General features: G+C 42.7%; 1 protein-coding gene across 4 annotated transcripts in view; it reads right to left on the reverse strand.

Moving 5' to 3' along the window:
• LARP1B (La ribonucleoprotein 1B) overlaps positions 1 to 13,040 on the reverse strand; it is a 97,094-nt gene that overhangs the window by 45,918 nt on the left and 38,136 nt on the right. For all 4 annotated transcript variants that reach the window (XM_090036561.1, XM_090036560.1, XM_090036559.1 and 1 more), the window contains exons 10-12: positions 6,481 to 6,653; positions 5,408 to 5,782; positions 2,068 to 2,191 (exon numbers count right to left, since the gene is read on the reverse strand). In XM_090036561.1, the coding sequence (XP_089892687.1) occupies positions 2,068 to 2,191; positions 5,408 to 5,782; positions 6,481 to 6,653 (672 nt within the window). The remainder of the gene's footprint in view (positions 1 to 2,067; positions 2,192 to 5,407; positions 5,783 to 6,480; positions 6,654 to 13,040) is intronic.

A 13,040-nucleotide genomic window follows, 5' to 3' on the forward strand; every position in this document is an offset into this window, starting at 1 on the left:
AGTACAAGGGGAGAATGCTATGAAGATGCTAAACTAAGGGTATAAAAAGGTGGTAAAACAGCAAACAGCATGCATGCTTCAAGAGTGAGAAATCTCTGACACCAGTTGCTAATGTGCCCGGCTTAGTCAAGAAGTTGAAGAGAAACAGACCGCCTCTTTATCACCTGTTTGGTGAGAAATCATCCCCTTATAGCTAATTACTGGACTTTGATTTGGTTTGGGCTCACTTGACTTGATTTTGAATACTTGGAGTATATAAAGCCTTCCTGTCACTCAAACGAGGTTTCGTGTCAATCCCTGGGCTAGTCTGGAATCCTAGGTTTTTATTTGCTAACAAACTGTAATATGTAGAGGGGGCCTAAGAGAGATCTGAAAGGACTCTCAACTACGGAAGCTTGTTTCTTACTGGAGCAGGAGGAGCTCAAGGTCAGGCTCCCCCTACACTGGCAATAAGGCGTGATGAGAACTAATGCGTGGTCCCACAATCACACTTCCTGGCATGCACGTGTGACATGATAGGAGATGCGAATGTGAGCATTGCACATTAGATCCCATCATGTCTCTACCTGCATGTGTAAAGGAGCCCTTACACAGAAATCAAAGATTAAGAGAAACAGAGCTGTGGGACAAGATCTTGTCCAACACTTACACGGAAGCAGAACCAAATATAACTAAACCCATCCCCCCCAGTCAGAAAAACACTAGAAGTTAGGCTGATCATCTGTTCAAAGTGGATAAATACATACTAAGTGTATATGTTGAAATATTTATTACTAGGCCCAACACACCATTCTCTGATTTTTACATTTTATAATTTTCTGCATCTATTTCATGGAAAAATTAGTAGAACAAAGGACATTTTGGTAACACTATAGTACTGCTTTAAGGAACTTGTTAATTAACTAAAAATTAACAAATTGCTTTAAACTGGTTACTGTGAATATAAGTATTTACAACACAAGATGCACCCTATTTAATATACTGTATAAGCCATGGGTGGGCAAAATACAGCCCACAAGGCATATTCAGCCCTGCCAATTGATCCTATCCTGCCACCACTGGGAACCTAGGAGGGAGCGCTGCACCCCACGATGCTATACTCTGCTACAGCTGGGGCCAGGTTGGGCCACGCAGCACGCAGACTCCTCTATACCCCACTACCCACCATGCTTCCTGTTGACACTACAACCATGCAGTCCAGGCACTGCAGCTGCCAGCAGTCAAGCCCACACATGATGTAGTGCAATGCAGTTTGCCAAGTAGCCATCCCTCCCATCCACCTGTCACAATAAGCTGCTGTGGCACCATTAGTCTGTAACAGCCATGGAGGGGCTCAGCTCGGGCAAGCAGCTCATCCTAGTGAGCAGATGGGACAGCTATTTAGCACACTACATTGCACCTCATCCCGCGCAAGCCCTGCTGACAGCAGCTGCAGTGTCACAACTGGCAGTGGCAACAGGAAGCTGGGATAGGGCAGAGGAGTCTGTGCACTGAACAGCCCAGCCCAGCGCTGGCTGTGGCAGAGCGGAGTGGTGTGGCACATGGCGTAGCCCTCCCACCTCAGGCTCCCAACAGTGGCCGGTAGGCCAGATAGGATCAATTGGTGTCCTCCCTCCCTGCCCCCAACAGCTCACCAAAACTTCTTAAGTGGCTCTCTAGCCCAACCCTGGTATAAGCAATATCAGGAAAAATTCAAATGCTGTAATCACCTGTATGTGATACAGATTTCAAATGAAAAGTCTTTGGATTCTAAGCTATTTTGCTTAAGATCTTTGGTCCCTAGGAAATAAATGCCTCGCTTCACGAACTACCATCATGTTCATGTTATAATTTTTGTCATACCAAAGACCTTCTTGTGGTGCGCAGTAACAATGAAACACCTGAACACTTTTGCTCATGGTTATCAAGACTGATCCACATACTTCGAAATAGACTCATCAGTTTGTGTCTGCTCTTTCTGATTCAATAAACTATCCAGAATATTGACAATTCTCACTAGAGAGCACGCAAATATTTTCTTCAGCATAGGCACTAGCCTGAAATCATAAAGAAAGAATACATATATACCATGCTGTGATCTTGGAGGCCCTGGAGGAACTTCCTGGTTTGGATCAATGATTGGTTCAGGTGCAAGATTATCAAATTCTTCTTTACTAATGAGATTAAGCTTCTTAAAGTTTTCAACCTCTTGCTGAATTTAAAGGAAAAAAAATACATATGTAAAACCATCATCTGTTATGTTAGCCTCAGAAATGATACAAGTTCATAGAAACAGAAGTACATCAACACAAAACAGGAACCAGAATTCATTCAGAATTGAGCTTATGCAATTACAAGTTTTTCTCATTGCTTTTCAGGAGGAAAGAGGGATGCAAGGAGTCCTATACACAAAAGCCAACACAAGAAATGAAGTGTGTAGGATAGTGTAATTCATAACAACTAGAAAAGCAATTACATCTATACTTGGGGAACAGATAGATTAAGTGACTTGCCTAAGATTATTCAAGAGGCCTAAACTGCTCAGATGCCTTTCCTTTCCTCTGTGGTAAGGTATGCTCAAAAGAGTTTTGTCAGTGTCGGAATAAGGAAAGAAAAAATGACCACTTTCTCTTTTAACAGAAAAATAAAGCCAAGATTTTCAAGAAATGGTCCACGTATTCTTGAAGTAGTTAAGATGCCTTTAAAAAGGCCTTTTTTTTCCAGAGGACCAATGTTAAAGCAACACTCCTTTAAGGCACCTCAAATTAACAAATGACAGAAGCAGGGAGGTAGGGGGTGGGAACTCAGGGCTTTCAGAAGTCCTAGCCATGGAAATAAGAATAATTAAAGGACAGATTGGAAGAAAACATTTATCGTTCTTGTATTCTTTCAACTGTTCAATTCCAGTTTACTGTTGTTCTGTCTACAGACCCAACCCCTTTCTAATAATCCACCCACTGCTCTGAACCCCACTTATTTCTTGCTCTTCCCTAATCATCTCAGAAGACACTTCCACAGTTTGTTTTTGCTTTCTCCTCTTTTCTCTCCATTTATCCATTTTCTTTTCTCTCCCCCTTCCGTATTAAAAAACCCCACAATTTGAAATAATCCTTGAAATGCTTACAATAGAAACATGGGTCATTTCAGATATATTTCAAAATATGGAATCCAAACTGAGCATCAACAGGCTACTTTCAGTTTCACAGACCCGTATGCATCAACAGTTAAAGCTGTCTCTAAGCAAAAATGAAGCTGTGGATATTAAAACTGGAATTTTACTTGTTCAATCTTTTATACTCACAAGTTATTTATATTTAAAGAAACAGAAAACATTCACAATGCAACTGTTTTCAAGCAAAATCTTCACTTTTATAACTATTCCTTTTCTGTCCTGTTTTGGAGAAAGGATAATTCTACTCATCTTCCCCACAAAATAAAACTGAAGGCAAGCTCTGTACAGCACAAGAAAGCACTTGAAAAAAGTCTAATCACCTACTTTAGAAAGAACTTAAACACTACCCAGGCAATTCATATAAAACAAAGTTGAAACCAAATATTGCTTGACTGGTTTAGGTCAGTTTGTGGTTGAAAGGATATTTTTATCTTGAATTTATCTAGCAACCTCTGCTATTTTGCATCTATAATAGGAAGCCTGACAGATGATATGCAGTTCCACTTTTAAGTACTTATGTCATAATCACAAGTTAACATTAAAAAAATTGTAACACCTTTATGTACACTGGGGTCACCAACCCAAGAATTTTCTTCTTTCTCTACTGAGTGTGCAAATTTTTTACTGACATACATTATACATAATGTAAATGTAACCATTCTCCCAAGCCCTGGATGGCAATAGCAAGGGCTGAGTTCAAATGTAGGGGTTTAATAATAACTATATCTGGCTTGGGCCTCCACCCAGAAACCTGGGAATTTTAACTGGGTGTTCTGAAGTGAACACATTTCCCCATATATAAGCAACGCTCTACTGAAACAGGATTTAGTGGCGGGAGAGGGGGAGGAATAAATAGAACCTCAGAGAAAACTTTAGTTGTTAAACTTTAAGCATATCCAAACATTTTATGGTCTCAGTCACTAGCAAACCAGCCCAGGGGAGCTACCAGTCCATTGTGAAAGGAGACTCACCCAGAGGTGTTGTCTAGGAGCTCTACCACCTACACAGCCAGAAGAGAATCCCAAACAATAAGACCTACGCCCACAAACACTAATACAGGCACACGTAACCCTCAAACCTCCCAACTTGTACATTAAGGAAAGTATGAAAAGCAGGATTACAGTCACCACAGCAGAACATAACCAAAGCTGAATCTACAGAATACAAGCAGGGTTGTATCAAGGAAGTGCAAAGTACAAAGGATACACACAACTAAGAACTGCAACTCAGAATTATTTTAACCATCCTCAGAATCCTTCTATTGTGACTATACATTCAAACATCAACACTGTCATGCAGCAGTATTGGCAGTACAGTATAACCTCATAAATCCAGCATGCTCAGGATCGAGCACCTGCCAGAAATTTGAAAATTCCAGATTTTTGAAAGCGAAGCAGCAGCCACATGTAGAGCAGCACCATGGGCTGGTGGATGGCAGCGGCAGCTCCCATGTGCAAGCTTTCCCCTCCACGTCTCCAGGACTGGCTGCTGCCTCTTCCTCTGCTGTTCTGGGACCGGCTGCCTCTACTCCCCGATGTGCCAGATTTTTCAGAATTCCAGATTTTTGATAGCTGGATTTATGAAGTTATACTGTAGTAATGTCTCCCTCCTAACTCCATAGCTCCTTCCCAGCCACCCCTGTCCTTTCTGCCTGGCGCCTTAGACTGTGTGGGGCTGTGGAACCATGCCTACATTTGAGACAAGCAGCCATTACAGGCAAAACAAGCAAATGAAGCTGCAGCACATGGCTAGGTGGTGAGGAAGGGGGCCTCAGGGTCTCCTAAGGGTTACAAGGAGCTTAGAACTCCCTGCAGGATGCTGTGCTCTTGCTCAAACACAAGGTAATGTTGCCCTGCTCTGTCTGTCCCTCCACACTTCTTGCATCCAGCTTCATTCTGATGACAGATCTTCAATCAAGCCTATGTTTTCCTAGCTGGGGGGGGGGGGGTTGGTTTCTTTTGTTTGTTTGGGTTTTTTTTCTATGGATAACCCTTCTTCCCACCCCAACCACTTTTTTTTTTAAGGCAGTCTGTGAATTTACAAACAACTGGCAACCCTGACATACACTGTCAATTCTTACCCCTCACCCCCAATTAGTTTAATAGCATAAATGCCAGGTGAGCAACACTGATCACCTGTTTTGATTCCTTTTGCCTCTCGACTGATACAGCTACAACCTGGATAGTTGACACATGCTAGGTGATCAATATTCATTTTAGGTTTTTTAACTTTTTAAACGCAACTAAAACAAATTACCTTCATAGCTGCTGAATCGATCTCACCTTGCTCCATCCACAAATCCTGTTCATAATAGTATAAACCGTCATTAATGACTTTAGCGAGTTCTGATGTAATTTTTGCACGAGACACGTGATTACCAGTACGATCTCCACCAGGATGTTTTCTCATGTAAGGTGGTGTCTGTGTTACAATCAAAATCTTGTTTACATCCTGGTCATCAATTTCATAATCAGAATCACTGTCTGACCAATCTGTAAACTTATTTTTGCGACCTTCTATTTGTTCCATCTCTTCATCAAATAAAAAGTCAAGCTCCTCTTGCTCTTGCTCCTCTCGAGGTGGGGGCTGCTTTTGCTGATTTGTTGTTTGATCAAGTGCAGGTACAGATTCCTACATGAGGAAAGAAAGTGTTTGACCTTTCCATTGAGAAACAAATATATCTTACTACTTCAATGCTTCTTTTAAATGAGAGGTTCAACTAAACAGAAGAGAATAGTGAAATCATGAGTGACACTTTCCAAGCATGAATAACCGTTAGTTACCTAACCTCCATCTACTTTCAAAGATTCTTAAGCTTATTAAAAAAAGGAAAAACCACAGCACTAAAGGTAATAGAAAATCCTAACACTATCTTTTAAGACTAAATTCTCTCACACCATAGGGCAGAATATTTCTCAGCGAGTACCCATCATCTTCTACTGCGCCAATTCGGGCTATTAGGCCCATTTCCAAAATGAACAGCAGTTTGGCCTTTTAAGTATTTTTAAAATAAAAAGAAAGAGTCACATTTAAGTTTCTAAATTTCAAAGAGTATTTTTTATATTAAATATATCATATAATTAATTGAGCGCAACCATCACTAGAATATGAAAAGCTCTTCTTTTAATAACATCATGACCAGCTTTATGATCTAAGTTTTGTTGAGTCATTTCATAGAAAGTACAGTCATCTTCAACTGCCTTAGTAATGTTCATATCAAGGTATCTACACTCTCATTCCATAAACAGCATCGTACTTTTTGAAGTCCAAAAAAAATGCCCAAAATGAAAGACATTTTTTAACACATTCATCAAGATAACTTATGCTACCTTTAATTTAACTGTTGATGGACGATGTCTCTTTTTTACTTCTATCCAAGGTTCAGAGTCAAGTTCTGGCAGACTTGCAGACAATCCTTTAGACATTGTTTGAAGGTTACTGGTTTCACTACCTGTCTTTGGACTTAATGGACTTCCCATTCTGGGAGAGCTTGGTGCAGACTCTGAAATTAGTTTTAACAAGAAATAATTTATAATTTATGTTCCATTCTGGTTATTGCTGCTAGCAATCCCTCTTGCAAATGTTAAATTATACTGATCAGAAAAGAATTAGAAAAGAATCAGAACAGTAAAGTTCCATAATGAGCAGTCAAAGCCATATTTTAAAGGTATACATTTCTGAATGCTTTAGGGGGAAAAAAAAGTTATCCACAGGCACAGTATAATTAGGGACATATTTTTCCATAACAACTTCCAACTCCATTGTTAAATGATTAAATCAACTCCTACTCTATCCTTACCACAATATCCCTAATAAGAATACTAATCATCCACAGTTGCAATGGTAAGGTTTTCAGCATACAAGACCATCTCTGTATTAGAAATGTGAATGCAATTCCCATATAATTGAAATCACCAAATAAACTTTCTGTTATTACCAAACTAAGCCAGTTTTCACCAGAAAAAAAAAACAACTTTATTCCATTACCAGTACCTTAATACAATTATGTCATATATCACCATACAATACAAAAGAGGGTAGCATTCCATTTGGATCCCATCGTTTCTTTCAAGAAATGCCTATAACTAGGGGTCTACCCAATTTCGAGGCAGCCAGCCGATTTTACAGGGGAATCGCGGGGCCGGCCACCATTTTTGTAGGCTGATCGCACCATGGCACCCCCACGCCTCTGATGGGTGGGGCCACCTGGGCCCTTGGCCATCGCAACTGATTAGTTGCAAGAGCCGTCTGTCATATGATCCTACCCCCTCACCACTGATCAATTGAGGGCTGTCCGTTATGTGGCTCTGCCACCAATTGTGGAGGAGTATAGCCACATGACAGGCAACCTTCTTTTCTAACCAGCTGTGAGGAGCGAGGGCAACAGCCATCTTGGGCTCCCCTTCATGCCGGCAGCCCCACTCATTTCTCACGGGCTACAGTGCCATGAGGACTGCTGGTTCCTTCTGGGGAGTCAGAATTTTATTACCAGTAAGTTTTTTTTCTTTTTTTAAATTTTATTTATTTATTTGTGGATTTCGCCAACTGCTATGTCAATTTCACAGGCAATGCCAGATTTCAAGATTTCCATGAAACAGCAATTTCGGTAGGTCCCTACCTATAACTTTAGAATTGCTAGGGTTGTAAACAGGAACTACTTCCATTTTACTGCTTACTTACGCTTACGTACCATAAACATTACCTATCGATCCCCTTCAAGTCAAGGTGTTGTTCCCTCATAAATTACATTTTAAAGAGATGCTATTCCCTGGCTCTTTGCCATAGTCTAGGTCTTTCTTTTGCTCAGAGATTACTGCATTTATATGGCTGATCTCTAGAAACTGAAGGATTTGGGATACAGACTAGAAGATGGTTGACGATGACCTACTTTCTGAAATTCTATAAAAATGAATTCAAACCCTGAGTTCAAATACTGTTTGTTACTTATGCTTGTAACAAAGCACCACCCACTGAAGATTTTGCTAATATAGGTCAATAAATCTAGACTGCATCATTCCATTAAATGCATCTTAAATGTTGCCACGGTAACATATTTCATTTTACTCTTTCAAATTAAACTTGACAGATGGGCAGAATCTGCCATGCATATATACATACACAAACACATGCATACACACACATATACACAACAAAAAAATATGTATGGGCAGGATGGGGAAATGCTTGTGCTGTATAGGTCTCTAGCCCTCTACAAAAACAACCCCAATAACCAAAGTACCAATTCTGAATTGAGGAGAATTCAGGAGTCAAAGATGTGATATAGGAGAAAAGTTGCTTTAATGAGTCACTAGGTCACCGGGAATAAATAGGATTTGCAGCATGCTAAAACACACTTATCAAGGGGTTCCAAGTAGCTGTTCTGTAACCTAGGCTTCTGGAGCAAAGGAGGACTTATTCCAGGATGATCATGATTGTATCTTCAAACCAAGGCAAAGAACTCCTAATCCTTCATGCAAATATGATTTAGATTATGTGATAAACTTCACATATAACTATTTAAAAACAAGATTCAAAGCTATCCAGATAGCAAGGGAAAGAAAAAAGTTATTTGGCTATTGAGTAACTAGCAGGTTTTGTTTTTTTAAAATAGTGACTATAGAATATTCTGAGTAAGCATGGTGTTTGCCTTGGAGGGTTCTGCAATCGTATAGTACTCGGTAAATGTGTCAGGCTCCAGGTAGCTGCCCCGCAAATATAAGTTATGGAAACATTGTGAAGCGAGGCTATGGAAGTGGCCTTGGCTTTGGTGAATATGCCCTAATTTACAGATGACAGTTACACCTTTGCCCAGCCTTATACCCAATTAGGTAAATATCTGCGCTGAGATCACTGTACTTTTGTTTTCCTCTACTAAGGACACTAACAGCCTTGAAGGGATGGGTCCAGTAATGGTAATAAGGTCTTCTGACCTTGAGAATGAAGTAAAACCTCTCCTTGGAATGGATGAGGGTTTTTTGCTGGAGGGGGGGGGAGGGTTGTTGTTTTTTTTGGGGGGGGGGGGGAGTAAGGGGGGGAGGTAAATTAACTTGATGTTGCAGATTAAAATCTGCAATCACTTTGGCAATGACCTTCTCCAGGACACCTTAGGATAGGGAGTCAGGCACAGGGATCCACCGTAATAGCTTCAACCATTCTTGCCAAAAAGTAACTAGCTGTCACCAAAAAGACTAGTTTTATGGACAAGTGCTGAAGAAAGTATGTTGCAACTAGCTCAAACAATGCTTTCATTAACATGAAGACTAGATTCAAATTCTGTTGTGGAACAGGATCTCTGATATGCAAAAAATACTTTAAACAAGTTCTTAAGGAATCCAAGGGCTTTGGGTGAGGTAGCATGCACTGATTCTTCACCGATAGACTAAATGCTGAGACACTGATGCACATTAGCAGAACTGCCAGCTAGACTGGCAGGCTTTAGCTCTAACCTGCTCTAATTCTGCAAGATCATAAATAGGTCACTGAAAACTGTTTGCACGCCCATGCTTTCTAGCTGGCTTGAATGTATGCAGGGTACACTGGAATGCTCATGCCAGAAAGCTGTCAGCTGCTAGGGAGGGGCCTCTTCTGTGCAAAGGTTGGAATTTTTGTTTGTGTTTGAAAGAGAGAAAACAGACTCCCAGAGATCTAAATGTGACTCTGGAGTGTTTAAGAGTGCAGTTGCACCTGTCCTAGAACTAAGTCTTCCACAGTGACTTGCACCATCTTGAGGATGCCAAAACTTTGGAACAAAGAGTCATGGCATGTAACAAGCTATTTATCTGGAGGCAGTGTTCACTGCTAGGTGGAGAAGAGTTTTTGTTGTGAGCCTAAGGTCTCTTCTGTCATGGATAAAGTAGCAGCCAAAATCAGGACATGCTCACAGATCCAGAATTGGTAGTTTGTGATCCTATATTGTAAACTCATGGACATCTTAACTGGTCCTTTTCATCTCTAAACTAGTTCAGCTACTCATTGACAACTGTTACTGCCAGTAAACAGAGACAGAGAGAAATGCATGTATTCCACTACCTGTTAGTTTGTGGTAGGTGGAGGGCACAATGCTGGAGCTTGCCACACTTTTCTTACAGGATCTTCATGACCTCATTGACTTGGAAAGCCAGTTTGGAAGGACCCTCCTGTCATAAACTGCCCACAAAAATCAAGTGGCTCAGAGTTCTCTAACAAGTTGTTAGAAGTCTGAGTGATTTGACTTGGTAAGCTCTGAAAACTTCCATTGCCCTCTTCAGGCTGCAGAATAGAGTACACTACATAGCACGCAGTACCATGTGGAATATCTCAATCCAAGGTTAGAAGATAAACTAAGGGATTTATCCAAAACAAGAGTCTTTGCTTCACCTCAGTATGACAGATCCTAGGTTTGAAGGACCAATGCATCAAAAATGAACTAGGAATGTGGGTCTCAAATAGGCAAGAGAGGTACCTCATGTTTGTCAAGCTGTCTCACTGTAGTACAGAACTAAAATCCCAAAGCAAGTTAGACAAGGTTATTTTGGTAAATCTTATATTAGACCAAGCCAAATAGTTGGAAAAATTCTTCTTTGTAAGCTCTTGAGTATAAATACCCTTCATCTGGCAGAGGAAGCATCTGCAGCTGGTGTGTGCTCCTCCTGGATGGAATGAATAGTAAAGAAGCCAGAAGCTGGTATGCATGCAAGACAGGCAGTCAGTGAAGATGTAAATCGAGGAGTCAGTAGAACCTTGTCTGCTTACATCCTTAGGCCTACATGGCTACAACCTATATCCCTGTAACAGAACAAATTAGAACAGTTGAAGAACCCATACCAGCAGGAGTCTTTTGTGAGTTCTGACCTTGCAAAGAATAAGAGCTAGGTTAGAGATAAAGGGTGATGGTGTCAGTATTACAGCACCTTGTGGTATTGTTCAAAATAAAAGGGATACAAAAGTACCAACTCACAGACACTAAGCTATACACTCAAAGGCCGCATCCAGACTAGCGCAGCCGTGTGTATGTGGTGCTGCAGACATGTCTACAGCACCACATACCGCACATTCAGGTGTTCTCTGTGCTGCACAGTAGCAGTGTGGCAGGGAGATTTTGACTTTGGAAGATCCTGGGGTCAAATAAACCTGTGCAAAAAAGGCGAGTGGCGCACACAGGGGCAGCATGTGCTGCCCAAAACCAGAGCCTGGCCAGCAGGAATCATGCTCCAGCTGCTGGCCAGGCCCTGAGCCACACAATCACCGCTGCTGCAGCCCTAGGAGGCCCCCAAAACTCTAGGGAAGGCTGCTGGAGCCAGCCCAATGCTGGCCCCAGCCTCCCCTACCCCTCCTGGGGTAACCTGCCACATGCCAGAAGGCACACGGCACAGGCTTTCTCTGGAAACAAGCAGCAGCAGCACAAGGTGTGCTGCTGCTTCTTATCCCCAGGAAAACAACGTCCACGCTTGTGTGGACACAGCCAGAGAACCTAGGATATTTTTCTTCCCACAGCAGCAAAGAAACATGGTAAGGAAAACAGAAATTTAATACAAATGGAGAAATCTTCTCTGATAATTCTTAGACGTAACCAAGAATTTTAAACACCCCACTGCCTCAAACTAGTAGCCGGTAGGAAATAAGGACCAGGAAGTACATGTTTTCTTACACACACATACATACATCCCCTCCATCCCCTACCATCAATATGGGGCAGGAAGATAGGTGGAACTAGAACAGGAACAAGCAATTATTTTGGGTGGAGGGCTGCTTAATAAGTTTTGATGAACTGTCAAGGGCCAGAAGTGTAGCCCAACCTCTAGATAGGTGCCCTGCCCCTGGTCACCATCTTGGGACTGGAAGTCCTGCCCCCTAATCTCTAGCCTTTGCCCCCAGAAGTATGCATTCATTCATTCATTCGGGGGGAAGATGCCATCTTGGAAAGGGAAAAAAACATACAAATCATATACTAAAAATCAAGCATCTACTAAAACCTACTTAAATTTTATTTCAAAGATATTTTTGTTCTAATTTACATGCGTTTGCATAGTATATAGAGACGTGATTGCATAATAGCTCAAAAATAAGGTCTTACTCTTGCATATTGTGTGTGGGGTATGAATGCAGGAGTGTGTGGGGTATGGTTAGGGGGAGCTTGCAGGCATGTGTGGGGGTGTGGATATGTATGTGGGCAGCGTGTGGGGGAGTGTGAGAGAGTGTACCCCCCCTTGGTACACAGCCCTTGCCACTGGCATCAGCAAGGGGGCCCTTGGGGTGCTTATTGCCCATGCAGGCGGAGCGCCCACCCCCCCAGGAGCAAACGGTTCTGGCCACTTCCGGGATCTGCATGTGGTAGCAGGGAGTGGGCCCAGGCTGGCCTGCCTCCACTGCACAGGGATCCCCATGGCTCATGTGCGGCTCCTGGGACCCAGCCAGAGCTGCGTGCTGGGAGTGGGGAGCTCCATGCAATGGAGCCAGCGGCTGGTCCTCTCCCTGTCACCACATGTAGCTCCCAGGACTCTGCTGGGAAGTAGGGAACAGGGCCAAGCCAGCCTGGCTCCACCACACAGGGCCTGGCCCTGTTCCCTACTTCCCAGAGTTCCAGAAACTGCATGTGGCGGCCTGGAGCAGCAAAGGTTGCCAGCTCCATCACATGAGGTTCCCCCCCAGTGGCGCACGTGTCCCAAGAGCTGCACATGAGCTGTGGGGAGCCCTGCATTATGGAACAGGCCTGACGTGGGTGCTGCGCTCCTGTAGCTCACTGGGTGCAGGCCCCAGTCCTGCACTCCCACCCAGCTGCAACTTCTCCTCGCCTGACCACTTCCCTACCTGTTGCCTGGAGTGCTACAGCAGGGACACAAGGAGGAGCCACGGGAGGCCAAGGGAGCTAGCAGTTCCCCCAGAAGCAGCAGCAGTGGCCCTGCTGGCCAGG

Source organism: Crocodylus siamensis, chromosome 2, assembly GCF_052110815.1.
Source record: "Crocodylus siamensis isolate JL-2025a chromosome 2, ASM5211081v1, whole genome shotgun sequence".
NCBI lineage: Eukaryota > Metazoa > Chordata > Crocodylia > Crocodylidae > Crocodylus > Crocodylus siamensis.